This window comes from Pogoniulus pusillus, chromosome 14 (assembly GCF_015220805.1).
Source record: "Pogoniulus pusillus isolate bPogPus1 chromosome 14, bPogPus1.pri, whole genome shotgun sequence".
NCBI classification, from domain to species: Eukaryota; Metazoa; Chordata; class Aves; order Piciformes; family Lybiidae; genus Pogoniulus; species Pogoniulus pusillus.
This window is the reverse complement of record NC_087277.1, coordinates 4458518-4477790: the sequence shown is the minus strand read 5'-3', so window position 1 is coordinate 4477790 and position 19273 is coordinate 4458518. Positions and strand designations below refer to the sequence as shown.

General features: G+C 39.8%; 1 protein-coding gene across 3 annotated transcripts; it reads right to left on the bottom strand.

The window, feature by feature from the left end:
- Window positions 1–16: 16 nt before the first annotated feature.
- EBAG9 (estrogen receptor binding site associated antigen 9) lies at window positions 17–18283 on the bottom strand. Of its 3 annotated transcripts, XM_064154165.1 has the most exons (8): window positions 18104–18283; window positions 12370–12543; window positions 11432–11529; window positions 9273–9351; window positions 8912–9070; window positions 6833–6940; window positions 5764–5855; window positions 17–548 (listed from the first exon to the last, which is right to left on the bottom strand). In XM_064154165.1, the coding sequence occupies exons 3-8, from the start codon at window positions 11512–11514 to the stop codon at window positions 428–430; spliced, it is 642 nt and encodes a 213-aa protein (XP_064010235.1). In that variant the 5' UTR covers window positions 11515–11529; window positions 12370–12543; window positions 18104–18283; the 3' UTR covers window positions 17–427. The 3 variants fall into 3 exon arrangements, with proteins under 3 accessions (XP_064010235.1, XP_064010236.1, XP_064010238.1); XM_064154166.1 differs by lacking the exon at window positions 12370–12543; XM_064154168.1 differs by lacking the exons at window positions 12370–12543; window positions 18104–18283 and having other exon boundaries at window positions 9273–9397; window positions 11432–11518.
- Window positions 18284–19273: the final 990 nt, after the last annotated feature.

Below are 19273 nucleotides of genomic sequence, written 5' to 3'. Positions count from 1 at the left end.
GGCAGGAAGCAAAGGGTTCTTTAAAACTGTTTAATTACATGTTTCAGGTAAGCACAGACAATACAGTAGATTTCCCACCGCTGAATATTTACATTCTTTTCTCTAGGATTGAGCTGTTCATTAGAGTTGTTTTTCAATCAACATCCTTGCTCACTCACTTTTGCTGCAAAGAAGGGTGCTGGAACAGGACTATTGCAGGAAACATTCCACCAAGGCATGATTTTCTGTGGATTTTTTTTTCCCTCTTTTAAGAACCACTACGAATAGTTCAAGATATCTGGGGGGGAATCCTGGCTTCTGAGATGACCTGAAGAATGCACTGAAACCAAGCAGTGTGTTGAAGTCCTAGAAATACTTAAATCAATACCAATATGTATGTTGTAGAGATGAAATTCTCTTTTTCACTGCCATTGGTGCCTGGTTTCTGTTAGGACAGTTTTACACCAATTTTGTTTTGTTCCTTTTTCATTAGCCTTTGGGCCTCTTTCTCCATTTTCTTTCGTTGCTGTTCTGCTGCTCTTTTTTCCCTTTCTGCTATCTTCTGTTGCCTGTAATTAAAGAAAACAAGAATTGCTAAGTAACACAGGAATCCAATTTCCAGCATGGTCAAACCTTAAGTTCCTATCAAAAAAACAGGTTATTATAACTAGTAGAAACAGAGATTTATTTAACTGTTCTGAGCCTAACCTCATTCAGTAATGCTTTCATTGTGCAGAAGTCTTTTTTTCAGATTCATCTAGTCTTAGGCAGCAATATCTGTTCAGTTATTTCACAAGCTAAAAGCCACTCTATTGTCAGAGTAAGTGAATCAGTGGGAGTGCAGGACAGTTATGAGGTCTGGAGCTATTTACAAAAGAGAACAAGTCTGCCTAATGCTTTGAGTAGCAAGATCAGCTGTCTTTTCAAATACAGACCAAAACAGTTCAGCTTGTCTAGAACACTGACTTCTGGCCCTCCTTTTCCCTCAGCAGGGGCATCAGTAGTTATCTTCTTTGTAAAACAAGTACTACAAGCATCTTCCTCATGATCAGATGAGATGATAACCTCTAATACCCTCATTCATGTGTTTGGGATGTGCTGTACTGTACTGTTTAGTAAAAATACCAACAGTAGTCTTTAAGGAAATAAAAGTATTCAGTTGTGTATCCTTTTCACATTACCTCTCATCACTGCTATAAAGCCCAGACATCACTATCTGATAGTTCATCTACTGTCTCTAGAAATGGGTTTCCAATTTCAACAGATACATGACTAGAAAAAAAAAGGGGAGGGAACCCACACAACAAAAATCCACTCATTTTATTGCCTAGCTTCAGCTGCAACACTTCAGTGAGTGGCACAGGGGTAGCAACTGGATCTGCACTCCTGTATCCATTCTCCGCGTGGCACACTGCAGTTTTGCTATGTTGTGTAGGCAGTAGTAGAATGGCTTAAGGAGGTCACTCCTGCTTTGGATTCAGTTTATTAAGCATGAAAAAAATAATTCTAAGTTGCTTTTAAGAGGACTTTAAAAATAAAAATGAAGCTTAATCAACCTGAAAAGTTGAAGTTTAACAGCTATTCAGTAAGAATAGCTCTTTTACTTAGTAAAACACAATAAAGAATGCTAATTGACAAGGCAGTATCTCTTTAACTTCCAGTGCACCTAAATAACCTGTGTACACCTACTTCAGTGTATAAAATATATAGAACTGAAAACTTCTCCAGTAGATTTCATCTATGGACAAACTCAAGACTTACAAATATATGAGGTATGAAGACTACACATTATCTTTTTGCTGGACAACAGAGGAACTGCACTTAAATAACTTTATGGTTTCCCTTGATTGAATATTAATGGCTGGAAGTTTTCCTACACTGTATTAAGCTGCTCTGCTGTCTGTCACAAAAGAATGAAATTAGTCATTCACATCAGCATCTATCTCCCAAGTTAATGGAAGCTCAAAGGGGCTTTTTTGACATCGTGACACTATTCCACCAGAAAGCCAGATAGTTGACAGTGCTGTCAGCCCAGTCTATGCAGAGTAATAACATTTGCCAGCTTACAGTAGAATCAACCAGGCTGAAGAGACCTCCAAGACCATGAAGTCCAACCCACCACCCAGCCCCATCCAAAAGAAGCTGTATGTACATCAGCCACATGTTAAGACAGCCACAAAAGGTGTTAAGCAATGCTGCTAAGCATTTGCAATTTTAAACGACGAAAGCCATATCAAACCATGTTTCTTTCCCCTCCTATAAGGAGATAAATACCCCAACAAAACAAACAAAACCAAATGAACACACACACAAAACACCCCACAAAATCAACAGTAACCAAGCAAACCTGCATAGAGAAGTAAGTTTTCCATGCCCTCTGCTGGCCGAGTAATTTTATTGGATTTCATCTCGGACAGAGGAATTGGTCACCAAAATATATGAACGAGTAGCTTAGCATAAAGTGATTATCTTTCCACTGCTCTTTTACTTGGCCATTATTTAAAACACTGATCTCTATTCCACACTTTCTGTATGTTTTCAACACAAAGTTACTACCTTTCAGACTCATTTAGCTTTCATTTCATAATAAAGGAAGAGCCTATGATGCAGTTATATCTGCAGCCTAACTGCAGCTATATCTGGCTCACTCTTCTAGGTTCCAGAACAAGGAATTCAGCAGAGCTCGGATGGAATGATACAAATTGTTCAAACCAGGAAAGTTATTTCCTGATGTCAACTTTTCTTTGCATTCCTAACACAAGTTATGCCCCAAAAAAGCTGAATTTAACTGGTTAGCAGAACACACATTGCAGGAACTATAATTCAAACACTGTTAGCAGACATTCTTATTCCACTATGTTTATTTAGTGTATACTTTCTGTGTAACTGTAGTAAGAACTATTTCATACCATTTGGCTTTTACTTCACAACTGAAAAAGCACCAGCACTTAACTTTACTGTAAAGATACATCAGTGGATTACTAAGTCTAAAAGGTGCAGACAGTTATCCACAATTTGCAGAAGAAATTAAGTTCTAACTGACTTCAATTAACTGAAAATCCAGCTTATTATCCACTGCACCAATTCCTCACTGCCTGGAAAATTTCAGCACAGAACCTGCTGAGAACTGAAGGGGGAAAAAAAAGCAAACCACTAACCACAAGAACTTTAAAGGCATTAGTAACCTACTCCTCAGTGCTGTCTTTCAGCATGCTTTGATTCCAGGAAACGTTTGGCTTAGTCTGCATTCTTATTTCAACTGTTAGCCACATGCATTAAGTCACCAGAGAGGCCACAAAACGCAGTTCTCTCTATTTAGCTAGCCACAGCCCATTTCTGCACAACTGGTCAGCACACTAGTGCGCCAAAATTATTCCAGTCTATGTGCTGAGAACCCGAGCACCAAAAGGTACTCAGGCACAGCTAGCTAAGGGAAATTCTTTTTCTGTACACTCATTTTAATCTCAACAAAAACTGCTGGAGTACAGTCTGCATTAACACTCTGGAAGGCAAGAGGGACTTTGTCCCCCATTCAGCATCTGAAATCTTCAGAACATTTTGTAGACCAAGATGCAGAATTAAAAGAGACTCCAGATCACTTCTTTGCTACAGTCTGTTGAAAACAGAGCCAGGCCTGTCGGGGACTATACTTCATTTTTATATTAAATGTCAGGTGTTAATTATACCACAGATGTCTGCTGCAAGAGCAACTGTAAATCCAGTTTTTTTGTACCAATCTTGCTGAAAAATCAGTCAGCACTTTCCTCAGTTAAAGAAAAACACTGTCACTTGACCTGTCACAAAGAAAACAAAGGTTTTACTTCCCACAGCTGGGATATAGCTTACACAATGATCAGCTGTACTAAAGTGGCCATTCATAGCTGGCCAAGTGGTATGTAATACAGGCAGTGACAGTTCTGATCCTGCTCCTTCTATTTACTTGAATTCATAGGACACATACACATCCCTTTCAAAACAAGTAAATATTGATACTTCCAGGTAAGGCCAGGGAGGAATTCTGAGAAAATTAAGTACTTGAGCTGAAGCCTTGCAACAGTAAATATGACAGGCTGAAATCTTTAGAACAGCTTCAACCCAAAAAGATGACACTTTGGAAACAGGGTGTGTGGAAAAAATCCCACTACTATCATCATATAAGAGGTCTCTTTGAGTGTTCTTAGAGCATGAACCTAGCAGTTAAAAATATTTTGGATTATCCACTACACAAATTTTACATTCCAAAAATGAACTGGTATATGTACACACAAGATTGTTTTCAGCAGCTAATTACAATAAGACAAGCCCCTAATTTAGAAAGTTTAAACATCTCTCTTCATACTCCTAAAAACATCCGTAAAGGCTGAATAAAGTTCAATGCAGCCTCTGTTAGCAAAGTTATTGTTTCCTTTCTCTTCAAAAAAGAAGTATTTTTCATTGTCTTTTATTTTCTTTGTCTGGTGCATTACAGACTAAGTCTCAGAAAACTGCACTTTAGAGCAGTTGTTGAGCTTATTGATATTCTTTGCAGGAAAAGACCCCTATCCTTAGAACAAACACAGCCTAAAGTCACATCATTCATACCACAAAGCCTGCAGTTTTCTGATGCATAAATGAAAGAGTTGCATTGCTGAAGTGAAAAAAAAAAAAAAACACACATCAAAAACACCCAAACAAAAACATCCAACACAAACCCCAAACCACAACCCATGATACTGACCAGAATGTATGTGCAGAGGTATGACTGAGTTAACAGAAAATATTTGCATTACAACCCTATTCACACACATTAAATTGCTGCTGATCAAGACTGACAGAAATGGAACAGGTTGAATATATTATCTCTCATTAAGGCACCAAAAGTGTGCTGGTGACTTCTCTTTTATTCTATTGATTAAAAAACTATCTTTTCCCAGATATTCCAATAAATAGTTGACTAGAATACTTTTCTTTTTCTTCCTCAAATACATCTTTTTTCCTTTAAATCTTCAAAGTTTTATGATGATTGCTGAATACATCCCATCCTTATTTCATATTATCACTATTGTCCCACCGTGTATTTCTGATTTCCTGAGCACAATGGGAACAGTTTAGGAAGATTGAGCCATCTGAGGCAGATTAATTGATGATGCAGAAAGCAATTATTAATTTGATAAACCTTGAAATGAAGCAGGTTAACATGAGTCACAATTCAAATCACAGTGACTGATTTAACTCAATCTGCACCTCTTTACCCTTCACACTCCTTCCATATGTTATTAAGAGGGGAAAAAAGAGAACACAAACAGGACAGATGAAGTATTTACTAACTTTGTACAAGACACTGATTTTACATTCAAGTCTTATCAGCTAGTTTAATTAGCTAGAAGACCACAGATCCTCCCTATCATTTCACCTTCTATCACCGTCTGTCCTGAACTATTTTTATTTTAAGAGCACATGGTTATGACCTTTAAAGGCATCCAGTGGTATTTTACTTTAGTTGAAACACCTTATTTGCACATACTGAATTGTTTGGGCTGGGGAGGTGGACAGAGGCAATGTTTCTTGTTCCAGTGCTCCAGTGAGGCTAAGATTTCACCCTTACTATCTCATCTACTAAATTCATTAGATATAAAATGAATTCTGCCAAGTACCAGTTACATAGAGATTAGATGCATAAAAATAATTTGTCTTAATTGTTCAACAATCCCTAGCACTTAACAGAAAGGTGTTACAACAAACAAATCCATATTTGATTCTTTCACAGGTAAAAAGTTTACATGGTGCAACATTCTTTTCAGTTACCTAAGAACTTCTTCTGCCTGCCAGGCAGCATCTTCCTCTTCTTCCCAGGCATTAGTATTTTCTTGCCAAGTATCCAAGTCTCCCAGTTCAGGCTGAAATAACAGAAGAGAAGCACATGGGAAAAATAGATGAAACACTTTAATTTGTAACCTTAATGCTTCAGACTTCCAGATGTATTTGAGATATGACAGTACTTCTCAGCTTACTGTCTATACTTCTTACCCTGTCCCAACACTAACATTTTCCAGTTAATTTTTGGACAGTTTTTCTGATTCTACTGGTGGTTAAGGAGGGAAGGGGAGAGAGCAGAGAACACAGACTGGTGCAGATACTGAAAGTGATCTCTGGAAATTACATGGACAAACCAACATGTATATCCACATCCAGTATCACCTGAGTGCTGCTTTTACTTCACTAGAATTACTTTCCTGAATAATTTTCATTATGGACAGTCTAAGGAAGTGGTAGAAGTATTCTGACCACTACTTTCTGCCTAAAAATCTTCTGTGGACTGTGTTAATCAAAGCAGAAACACTGTCAAAAAGGTAAAGAGGAAAGGAGGGACGGCTTCTTCACCTGGACAGGCAGGTTGATAGGCAACTAGACTATTTTAAAGCTAAAAGACCAAAAATTAGGAAGCTGTTAGAATACCATTCCTATAGAAAGGAAGCAAGCAGCAGGAAGTTAGAAATGAGACCAAGATAAAGCCAAAGTAACAAAAAAAAGTCCCAAACCATCACATAAAAGAAGTCTTCTACACTTCTTTTGGAACTTAGTGTGTAGAATTCAGAAAAGGTATTGTCCTTTGTTTCATAAGACTTGCAAGGATATGAGTGTGTGGAAGTTTTTTACCTCTATTATTGATCTAGTTAAGTTTTTCAGTAGAATAAGTTAGTTCAAATCAGATGAACAACTTCACTGCTTTGAACCAAATACTCCATTTTAAAATAATTTACATGACTGCATATCTATTCCCCTTGCTCCCTACAATGAAGCCCTTAGGCACACTACTTCTACAGAACAGCCATTTAACTTTTAAATACAAGATGAATACTTGAAGCATACTTACAGACTGGTGAATAAAAGGAATATCTTGTGTAGCTGCTAATCTGCTAGAGAATCCTGCGTTTCCCTCTGGAATCCCAAAGTTTAAAGGCTCTCGTTTTTTAATAACTATCTGAAAACATTCAAGAAAGCAACAAAAAGTTACCACAGTCAAAGCACTGCAGACTCCTTGGTGACCATGTACCTTCAAAAACACTTCTAGCTACACAGCACTGCATCTCAGGTGTGCTGAGATTTGAGAAGCTAAGCAGCCACACAAACTGAAAAATAGGAGAGGATGAACACAAAAGACAGGAACTCTTTCCTGTCCCCACTACCTTTTTCTTAGGTCACATGGAAACCTATGATTAAGAGAGAATGGCACAAAGAATTACAGACTAAATAGTCATGACTCCCAGTACTCATACAAGCTACACATTTTATAACATGTTCCTTGGAGAAATCCTGCTTCCACAAAAGGTCACTGTAAGATACCACTCTTGAGGACTGTGCTATTTGCACTTAGAATGAGCTTTCAACATCTTCAACAGTATACCTGTGAAGACAAATTTATGCTTCAATAGTTGCAGTGTAATTCAGTCAGGTATTCACTATCACAACTGGTAAAGCCCTGTACTGATCTGGCTGAAAAACATACACTAATACTTCTCCTAAAAGGTTTACCAGTAAATTTAACATAGTTGCCAAGATCATGTATCCCTTTCTTGGCTTGATCTCAAGATACAAACTTAGTCACTCATTTGGTTTAGCCTACTTTAAGTTTCTGTTGTTTCCAGAAGAGGTAGATTCAGAGTTCCACTGGCTGTATAAATGCTAGTACCAATGCAAGAAAGGAAACAGGACTAGATCATCTTACTTAGGAATGACAGACCATGTTATCTGATGGAAGCTCCATTTCTAAACATTGTAAACGTAAGTGGTAACATGAGTAGATTCCACCTCAGATCTTAAGGTTTGTATTAAACCTAGATTTGGTGGAAATGCAAACATGAATTAGTATTTAAGTGAGGTAACAAGGTCAAGTTAGCAGAAATTTCTTGCACTCATCCCTAGGGATACACTGAAACTAAACCCTGTATACAGTTTTCAAACAGCATGGACTTAAGTTTTGATCTCAACCTGAAGCTCATTCTACTAGGCAAAAAATGCCATTAGATATGGAGGAGAAATCTACCTCTACACAGTCTTCCTCTGCTCCACAAATGTTGGGAGAAAAAAATTCTTAGAATAATTTAGTCTAGAAAATACCACAGATCTTGAATATAAAATGACCCTGGTATCATATCCAGTTCACAGGACCACATGGAGATTGACCGATGAAGCCAACCTCCTCCTCAAAGCACTGTCAGCTCTGAGGCTGATGAAGGTATTTGGGGCTTATTCACTTGGGCCTTGAAAATGTCTGGAGATGGAGCCTCAACAACCTTTCTGGTAACCTGTTCTAGTACTTGTTGCTTTTGTGGTCTCCAAAGCCCTGTAAGTACTCAGCTGGAAGACTGGCGCACAGAACCAAAACTTGCAGTTACCAGAAGTTTAATATTTACAGTGTTGATGCTCTCATGGATATGTCCTTCTCTCTTGTCTCCATAGTGAAAATGGACATTTGAAGAGCAAAGTATTTTGACATAACTGCTCCCCACCACCAGCCTTCCTGGTACAACTTTGTGTAACAAGTAACCATTCTTTCTGAACCAACAGTGCTGCTACATCAAATTCTAGCAGAACAGGACATGATATGTCATCATATCATAATGAGCTCAAGTATCCTAGTGCAGTGGTTCAACTTTCAGAATTGAACTGATTGAGGGTTCTTCACATTATACTTGCCAGAGCCTTCAGACCATGAAATTATTCATAAGTTTTGAATAACATCAACATTAAAAATGCAAACATTTATTATCATGACATAACATCTCAAAGAGTCAGTATTCTTAATTGGACATGTTAGACTACACATCAGCACCATTTTAATTTCAATAGGACACTTTAATTTTACCATCAGCACTTCCTGTAAATTGCCAATTTACTTATAGCTTATTTTAAAGCAAGGAAAATCCTTCACAAGCAGAGCTGCAATACTCACTTTTTGAGTTTTTCTTATAGTTGGTGTCATGTCTTTGAAATAATCAGGTTCCATTTGTTCCAAAGGATTTTGCTGAGCAGCCACACTACCATTACCACCTTCAATCTTCACACTGGTAGGTGCATCTTCATCCCATGAAGACCAGTCTTCTACTTCAGGCTGAACAGAACAATATGGTACAAGTTACTATTATCTGCAAATAAAAACTTGTCCCTTTATATTTTGCTAAGATACATAGTTAACATCATCTAACATAAATAATATGATTCTCAGATATATACCAATCCTGTTGTAGAACTGTTATAATCACTCTGTTAAGTGATTATCTGTTAAGTCACCCACCACTTACTTAAGCAATTACCTGTTTAGGAACAGATGAATAATCCACCGTGGTTGGCAAAGTTATTTGGTCTCCACTTAACTTTCGCCCTCTTCCAGACCTGAAAGAAAAATGTAGGATTCCTCCAAGCTCTGAAAACATGAGCACTAAGTTTAAAAAAAACAAAAAGGAAGTCTGAGAACAGCACTACTGAAAAAATTCATGGCTAAAACATTAAGTGCTTTAACTACCTTAGTATTAACTACTGCCATTTAAAGTCTGCTAAAAAAAACAAAAGGAATTTTATCACGAATTTAAAGCAGCGCTCAAGGGACTTTCAAAGTGCAATTTACTTTTCAAATTGAAGTGGAAATAGAGAAGCAACTTTAAAAGAATGGACAAATTAACTCAATTATTTGCACGCAGTCAAAGTTTTTAGACTGCCAGCGTTTACTGACGCCATCACAATGGAACTACATTTGCTCAAAGATAACTATTTCTACTGTAAACTGATTTTTTTTTCTGCTTGTGGTCATGCTGTGTCTAACAAACCACTGAGCTGCTTGATTTGAAAGCCTCTCTAAAGCTCCTTTCCCCTCAAAGTTTAAACAGTAGCACAAGATTATGCAGGTCAATGGCTTCTGCTCATTATACACTTCTACTCTGAAGAGTATTGTTTCAATGGAAGCATTTCAGCAACTGTATCAAATACGTTTCATTGAAAACAAGCACCAGTGGATTGCAAATAAACCACCTAGATGCTTATTTCATGACAGTTTTCAAAAATAACACCAATGATTAAAATATTCTTAGTTGGAATTCACTGTAGAGATACTGATCACTGCTCTGAATGTCAAATGCTTCAGTAATTCTTGGTTTTGATCTTCTCACTAATTAGCAGCACCCGGACATATCTGCTACAGATTTTAAACAAAAAGAAGTTTCAACTCTTCATATTTATACTTTTTACTTCTTGGAAACAGTAGCTGCTTATAAAAAAAAAATTAATTAAGGGGATGACTAATATTGTATGTAGGCTTTATACTGACTAGAAAGATGCACAATCTCTGCAGGCTCTTGTTTAAATGAAAGTTACAGTAAACTATATAAAAGATTAAGTACTAGCTCATATCCACTGAATTAAAATGCATATTTAGCTAAATCACATTTGCTCCTTATCAGGCATACCCATAGGCAAGGCTGAATTACAGGAAAGCAAAATTTAACAAGCTATGTTAAATAAGAGAAACATCTGTAGTTAACAGACTGAACTAAGCTTATCCACCAACTTGCTTATGTGAAAGTTATTACATTTTCATTCTTTCAACTACATGTTATTCACAGAAAAGTTTTCCTACTTTTTGTCCTAAGCAGTGCCTCAGCTGTTCATTTCAAGGATTAAGTTCATTTAAAAGTTGAAAGGCAGAGGAAAATACTGTCAATTACACCTAGTAAACAATTAATCTGCTTATAAAAGCTACCTTGACACTTAAAGAGATGAATACAGAAGATATATAGATAATATAGAACCTATCCATCAACTCAGTGTTTCTACTTTTTAGAGTTTGGACAGCAAGTATTCTTAATTTAAACTTGGAGTTCAAATCACAGAACAAAGGCTGGCATCTATATAGTTGCATACAGCATTAAAATGTATCTTTAAGTGTCACTGTCTGCAGTGAATTCACTAAGCAGTTGAGTGCCTCCTCTTATTCTTGGAATAAGTAAAGGTGAATGAGAAATAAATAGGGTTTTTTTTCCTCTATCACGTTCTGCAGATGCCTTAACTTCACTAGTAAATCAGTAGTCATCATACACAAGAGCAGAATACATTTCTCTAGACTGCTATCTATGCAAAACAACATTCTACAAGAGCAGCAAGAAGCAACAGTAGTTCACACGACAGCACAAATCCAAGATGCTCTGCTGCTGCACCGTTGAACTCTACAACTACACAATCATAACTCCTGAGGGTTTTTTGAATGCTTACTGCATTCACACTAGAATGGTGAATAGAGAGTTTTGAACTCTGAAGTAATATCCAGCTTAAAGAATGCATGTGACTTAGTTTTGATCTGTCTTGATTGTTTAGCAATTAATAAAATCATAACGGGGTAAAATGGTGAGCGGGAGCAGGAAAGGAGTGCACAAACCCACAATTACAATCAAAAAGGTAACCAAATTAAATATGACTTGTTTACCTGCATATTAACTTTTTAATGAAAGAAAGCACTGCTGCCAGGCAAGTACAGATTTTAAAGAGTCGAAACTGTGTTATGGCCATGGTGAAAAACCCTTCCTGCAAAAGAAAAAAAGTCAAAAGGTAGAGGATTATACATCTGAAATTCAATTTCCTCAGTTCCTCAGCGAGTAGCATTCTGTGAAACTGTATTAATGCAAGAAAAGAAAGGAAGTGTCTGGAGCAAAGATGCTATCTGCCTACTATCACTGCTGTACCTAATGCTGGGGCTTTTAAAGATCAAAGGTAAAGTCAGTTAAAGATCTTATAAAAAGACAATTGTGGGTAATCAGCTGCATTGACTTTAGAGCTGAACTGTTGGAGACACTAACAACAGCACTCAACACTCACTGAAGAGTCATCAGCAAGAAGCTCACGCTTGAGCAAATCCTGCATGTACAAAGTACAAATTTAGACTTCATAACAGAACCCGAAACTAGCCATTGAAATTTAGTTCCCATTTTGATGGAAATGTATGATGAGGACAAATATTGCTCGTTTTAGAGCCAGCACCCCTGAAAAATCAAAGAGAGACTGCTAGCCCTGTGTGCACTACAGCATCAATTAACCCCTAGACCTAGTGATGCTCTTATGCCAGACAGGATCGTTGCTAGCAAACTCAGTCAAGAAAAAGTTAGTTTTGGGCTGAAGCCACTTGTCTTGATAGGTATTCTTCAGTGTCAATCTGACAATCTAGAGAATTTATGTATCACATTATTCCAAAACACCCCCTCAAACAGGTACAACTGGTTAGAATAATGTGCTGTAATCCAAAACTTGCTTTTCTCTCTTCTACAGGCAAACATTTCAGAACAAATAGAGGCTAAGCTTCAAAAATAGCTTTTAATTATATACATATCTACACTTAAAACAACATTTTTTGTTGCAAGTTTAACATACCTCCTGGTGAGAAGAGAAGACAGACCTGTGACATTTTCCTCAGGCCATGGATTCCATGGAAGGACAGCTTGATTTCAAATATGCTATGGCATTTAAATCACTTTTTATATTCCAGGCTTTAAGTTAGGAAGAGTCAGGAAGGTGGATCATTAGGTAGGCTGCTCCAATACTGCCCTGAGGATTTTATTAAAAAGTACACAATGGAATTTGTGAGCTTCATGGAGCTTAGATTTATCTTCTATTGGTGCTCTTTTATTAGATCATCTAACTACTATTAAACACTGCAGTAACACAGTACTGGCAATATTGCTTCACATACAGCCCAGATCAGCAATTTCTGCTACTGAAAAATAATATGAAGTGGGTATTAAATAAATGAGTCCTTTTACTGTAAAATTGAAGGCTAACCAACCAGGAAGCATCAAAGTACAGGCCTCACTACTAAGCTGTATCTCGGGAGAATGGCCTCACAGGATGCAATTCACCTCTACTTCAACACTAGCATTGTACTAATCTTGTTTCATGGGAGAAAATCTCATCCAACAGCGAGTATTAATTGGGCCTTTCCTCTAAAAGGAACAGCAAACAGTCAAACTTCCCACAAAGAATACCACAGACACTGTCCAAAACATTTAGCTTTTGAAGATAGAATGTTTCATATTGTGCTTCAGCACTTTCTGACTTTTTGAAAGTAGTAGTTTTGATAATATCTAAGTAACAAGAAAATGCATCCAATCAAGAATTTGAAGGATTCAGAAACAGTGGAAGCTGTTGGTGAAAAAAAGTAATGTGGTTAGGAATGAAATGGGCAGTTCTCTTTTCTAAAAGTTAAAGTTAGAATTCACTCTTGTATCAGCTTGAGGGGCAGAAGGGAAAGAGTAGGAAAGTACACAATATTAGAAAGAGTAAAGCCACTTTGCCCACTATTTAGTCTACCTAACTGACTTACTGGGCACTCCAGAGAGATCATAGATTAAAACACAATGTACTAATTAAAAACTTTGGTTTAGGAAATAATGATAATCTGAAAACCTCTGTAGAGTCAATATTATTTGTGACTTAATTTTAAGAAACTGGGCAGTTTACTACCTCAATGCAGAACTGAAATAAAAACAACATTCAAATGTATATATGTATACAGTACATCAGTATTTCAAATTCCTTTGTACACAGGACATTGGTTTTTTCAAATTCTCTCCTTTTCCATTTGTATTAAATTGTATGTTACACTGACTTCCTAATATAAAGTTAACTAAAATCAGAATCCACAAGAAGTCTGGCTTGCAAGCTTTTGAACTGCACTGCTGACAAAGTCAGCTGTCAGAAGTTAATTGATTTTTCACAGGTCATTTCTGTATGTGAGTGACTACACTTCCAATATCACCATTATGCCCATCTGGCAAGGCTCAATAGCTACTGTCATTCCTCATAACAGTCAGGTAACTTGTTCCTCTCCAATTTCTGTGTCATGCAAGAATTGCAGTTATGATGAGAGAGACACATAATCACATAACCTACTTGTGTTGTAGCTGTATTTCATGTCAACTGTGGCAGCTGTTTTGCCTACCCCTTCTAAGCTTTGATGGTAGTCTTTCAAAGAGTTTAAGAACTGAACACTAAAAATTGTCAGATGCACAACACAAATGTTGGCAACAACATGCCACAGTAATACAAACAACTCTCACCTTTCAAAAGTAGTTTCATCAGCCTGGTTTTTATAATACTAATTTAAAATATGAAGCAGTATATATGCATCAATTTTTAGCAATATGCTAAAAGTTGTTTAAAATAGAATCTTGAACCAATTACTGGCTCAAGATTAAAACAAGTCAAACACTCTCCCCAGCATGTGAAACAGCACTTGCAGTATTTGCATTGCTGCTCTAAGGACAGCACTGCCCATAAAGAAAAGGGAAAGGTTAGAAAAAAGTTTTGAGGTTTCATGGTGCCTTTGATGGGAGGGGTGCATGCGTCAGGTCTGCTAGGTTAAGTTGTTAATTTATTTTCTCAAAGGTAAATAATTGCATATTCTGAAGCAGTTGTATGAGTACAAGTGCACTGGAACTTTAGTATTTCCTGAAGTCACTGCAAACCTAATTCACCTGATACCATTACACTGAGCTTGTTCAGTGTTCATTGTTGTTTTAATGCCTTTATTAAGCACAGGAAAGAAGACAGCCTGTGTATTTCCCTTATCTCACGAACAGGAACAAATACTGAGCTGTGTAAAACTAAACGGCAGGGCCACAACATTCATTCCTCCTTTTCTTTCTGTTAAGACTTTCCCTGATAATCAACCCCCAGAAGGAACTACAGTTAAATTAGCAGCCAACTATGATACAGAAGAGCACAGTGACATCATTTAAAGTAGCAGTGCTCTAGAAATAATCAAATCATTTCTTAACAGATAAAGGCAAAGGTGAAAGAAACACCAGACTAGAATGAAGAGCACCTCATAGCTGTCTGTCAGCCAGATACACCACTGTGCACACCACGCGTCATGCTCAGCTTCCAATTTGTAAAATGGGGTAGGCTTTCATCCTCATATTATTGGGACTGCTTCTAAAATATCACATTTATCAGACTTACTGTCAACTGAACTTTCAGGTTCCATTACAGCAGATATAAATAAACGAGCAAATTGGGACATGAATTTTGATTAATTTAATTCTAGCAGCCAATGCAACTGCAATTCCAACAGTTTTGGAACGGACACCACGTTTAGATGAAGTTTGACTTTGTGTAGCTCATACTACCTTCTATTAGCGAAAAAAAAAATGCAGCAGCTACTCACAGGGAAGAAGAGAGCACAAAGGATTAAGCACAGCAGCAGCAAGATGTTAAACACACTGGGAGCCAAGCCAGAAGAATGATGCAACTGATTTCCAAAAAAATAAAACCATTTTATGGATCCGTAAAGGAAATATAGTGAAGGAGGGGGGAAATTGAGAAGCTTATTGAACTGAAACATTTTTATACTGCTTGCAGCACTGGCCTTGTTAGAACACCTGACACCTCTGACTTCACTGACACTAACCAGCAAGTCATCCATATCATGCACAGTTTGAGTAACTAAACTACAGTGCAATAAGCAAGACTCTCACTGGCCACCACTGTACAGTGATCACATTGTCATATGAAAAAGCACTCCCTCTTTCATACTTAACAGCACAACCACTACTGTCAAAAGAAGCTGATTCTAAAGTCAAGTCACTCTGTGGCATCAAAATTGCTTTACAGACTTATTTTCTCCCACTGAACTCATCTCCTGTCCCTGAAAAGATGTCAAAACACTCAGAGCATCTATCCTGTCCTCCTCTGCTCCTCTACAATGCTAACTGATCTGTACTTTGTAGTTTTCTTTAGATATCACCTTTAAAATAGAACCAGTATGTTTTCACTAGAACAGCTGATGAAACTCTAGCAAGTGCCATATTGCTATTCCAAAGTTTCAGTGGCAATGGTAGGAGTTCTTAAAAGTTCATTTTGTACAAAAATTTGCCAAAGTAGTGGTCACATAAATCTAAAGAAGCCCAAGTAGGTTTACAGGATGTAGAAGCTTAAGAAGGATAGTAGAGAGCTTGGAAAGTCTGTTCATTTTCAAGCACACAATTCCTTCTCCAAATCAGGTACAACATGTACATAAGCATTCTGTAATTTTAACAAGGCAGCATAATGATTCAGGAACAGTGCTCAGTCAGGTATCAAAAGACCCAACATCCTCTGCATCTCAAAGAGAGTAACTCTCATTCTGCAGCCTAATGAGAAGGTTCCAGACCCATCTTCCTGGCTGAATTCTGTGTATGTTTTCAGTTGGCTGAGCTTTTTTTTAATCACTTTATATAGAAACATAATATTGCAAACAATGAAGGAGGAAGGAAAAAAACTAACAAGAGAACGACTTTAATTTGGAGTTTGACAAACAGATCAAGTGACAGCAGGAAGGAATGTTGAAAGCATACTAAAGAAAGGAGCAGAATCCAAAGGGAAGATTATAAAGTATCTCCTCCTCTAGGTAGGTGGTTGGGGAATGTTTGCAATAGGCACTGTAGTTTCAATAGTACTGGTATAACTTTTAGCACAAGCACCTAACTGGGCAGCTTTGTGGCAGCTGGGAGTGAAGACTACTTTGCCTGTGATTTATGGGAGCGAGTGAAGTCATGAAAGGTGCTCACATCCAGGCTGAAATTTCAAGACTATCAGGAGCTGCACAGGACACCACAATCAAAGAAGGTATGTTTGTCTCTTAACTAAAGGTAGTGAAAAAGCAGTGCACACTGGCAATTCCTAACTTCTATGTACCTGTTACATGACACACAGAGTTTCAACTTCTTTTTTTATTAAGCATGCTACTTCTGGAATCATAAAAATTCTATAATACCACCTCTTGTCATCCCTGTCTCTCCAGGAAAATCAACATGGTTCAAATTTTGTTAATGTGACTTCTTGAAGCTTTATGTTCCGAAATTGTGCAAGTTTTAATTTTCAAAGCAATCTTAGTTAAAAGTTTTTGTCCAGTGACTAACCACAGTCATTCTTTTGACAATCCCCTATCTATATAGGCTATTGCCACCTAAAAATCAGCACAATGAATATGAAGACTGAAGTCATGCAATCCCATGATACTGCTACTTCGCTCACATTTACAAGAAGTCTTTGACATAGTGCATTAGCATTTATGTAACTCCCTTTTCAACACTGGACACAGAATCAGAGTTTGAGAGATCCCAGTTCTGTTTCAGTTCTTATCAGTCACCCTGGACTTAAGTTACTTGTACCTACACAGAAAGACAGAGATGATAAATTAACACACCCTCACTGTTGCTCCCACAAAATCATCTTGCAGCATCTGCTATCTCCCCAAGTACCACCATTTAGAGTCAAGATACACAAGAAGACACGATGTGCAACATGGAGAAGTCTCTACCAGGCACCTTCATCTTTCCAGAGTATTCAGATGGACTGTAGAGCAGAAGATACACTATTTTTCATTAGATGTGCAACTGGAGCACTTACACTGTGAATTCATGACTATGAATCAGTGCCCCACCGCTCTACAGGACAGCCCAGGCTCAGTGATATTAGAGACTGCACAAAAGCCAGATAGCAGGACTTAAGTTTTCTGGGACCTGTTCTTAAGTCTCTCAAAGTGTGCTAAGCAACTTGCACACTAACATTCACGCAATTTGTCGCTCAGCACGAGTAAATAAAAATTCCAAACTACCTAACCCCAAGCAGTCCAGTCCCACAGAAGCTCTAGAAACACCAAGAAAAAGCTTAAATCCCGCCAGTTCTGACGCGAAACGGTCCCTCCTCCCCATCTTTTCCCACAACGTGTCAGTCCTGGCAGTCGCTAGGCGCTGCCTATCTCCTCGTGTCAGTCCTGGCAGTGGCCAGGCGCTGCCTATCTCCTCGTCAGTCACCTCACGTTCTGCCCAGGCCGCGAGATTTCCCCCCGCGCCTCCACCCAGAAGGTAACCGGACCCGCCTCGCTGAGACGCTTCGCCGTCCCGGGGCAGCCAGGCCGGCCTGCCACTGGGCGAGGCGGCGGCCACAAAGCCCCGGGACAGACGTCCCAAGAAGGGAGAGGCACGGGATGGGTGTTAGCATGACGGAATCGTGAGGGCCTCCCTCCCGGCGGGAAGGCGCCAAGGCCAGGACCCCTAACCCAGCCGCGCCGAGGCGGAGCGGAAGTGGGCACCCGGCAGCGAAGGAAGCAGCCCTCCCCGCTCACCTGTCCCGAGGCTAGGGGACGCTACAGAGCGCACGGGGCGCCAGGGGCCGAGGCGGCCGCTCCCGCAGCCTCCGCCCGCGCTGGCCGCCCCTCATTCAAAGCCAGGCGCGCAGCGCTGCGCCGCCGCCTCCCGCGCCGCCATCTCGGCCTCCTGTCACCCGGGAGACGGGCCCGCCCCTTCCGGCCGCGCCCCTGCCCCTCGCCGCGCCAATCGCCGCTCGTTTCCATGCCAGCGGCTCCCGCCCTGGGCCGCTCGGCCAATGGCTGCCGAGCCGAGCCGAAGCCAGCCGAGCCGAAGCCGGCCGAGCCGACGCTGTGTCTGTGCGGAGACAGCGCTCGGCAGGGCGGCATAGACGCGCTGGGCTGCCTGCCCGCGCCGGCTGTCTGCGCTCTGCCGTCCTCCTTCCCCCCCAAGGGAAGTGACCGCCAGCCCTGAGGAGGGCTTGGGCCAGGCCTTTGTCACTTCGGGACAGTGCGATTTAAAAACAGTGTTTTTTAAAGTTATTAGGAGGGCAGGTGGTGCTGGTTGGCAGCCGACTGAACTTGAGCCAGCAGCCTGGCCAGGTCGCCAAGAAGGCCAGTGGCATCCTGGCCTGTGTCAGGAATAGTGTGGCCAGCAGGACCAGGGAGGTCATTCTGCCCCTGTACTCAGCGCTGGTCAAGTTGAGTGCTGTGTCCAGTTCTGGGCTCCTCAATTCAAGAGAGATGTTGAGGTGCTGGAAGGTGTCCAGAGAAGGGCAGCAAGGCTGGTGAGGGGCCTGGAGCACAGCCCTGTGGGGAGAGGCTGAGGGAGCTGGGGGTATGCAGCCTGCAGAAGAGGAGGCTCAGGGCAGACTACAACTGCCTGAAAGGAGGTTGTAGCCATGGTGGGGGTCAGTGTCTTCTCCCAGACACCCAGTGACAGAGCAAGAGAACACAGTCTCAAGTTGTGCCAGGGGAGGTCTAGGCTGGATGTCAGGAGGAAGTACTTCGCATAGAGAGTGATTGGCATTGGAATGGGCTGCCCAGGGAGGTGGTGGAGTTGCCATCCCTGGAGATGTTCAAGCAAAGCCTGGCTGAGGCATTTAGGGCCATGGTCTGGTTGAGTGGATAGGGCTGGGTGCTAGGTTGGACTGGATGATCTCAGAGGTCTCGTCCAACTTGAGTCTGTGATTCTCAAGCTGCACCAGG

Excerpts from the sequence above, each read along its gene's own strand:
- EBAG9 (XM_064154165.1), bottom strand. The coding sequence starts at position 11,514 with ATGGCCATAACACAGTTTCGACTCTTTAAAATCTGTACTTGCCTGGCA. Across the intron at positions 9,071-9,272 it reads ATTCATCTGTTCCTAAACAG|CCTGAAGTAGAAGACTGGTC; the intron begins GTAATTGCTTAA and ends TGTTCTGTTCAG. Across the intron at positions 549-5,763 it reads CAGGCAGAAGAAGTTCTTAG|GCAACAGAAGATAGCAGAAA; the intron begins GTAACTGAAAAG and ends CTTTAATTACAG.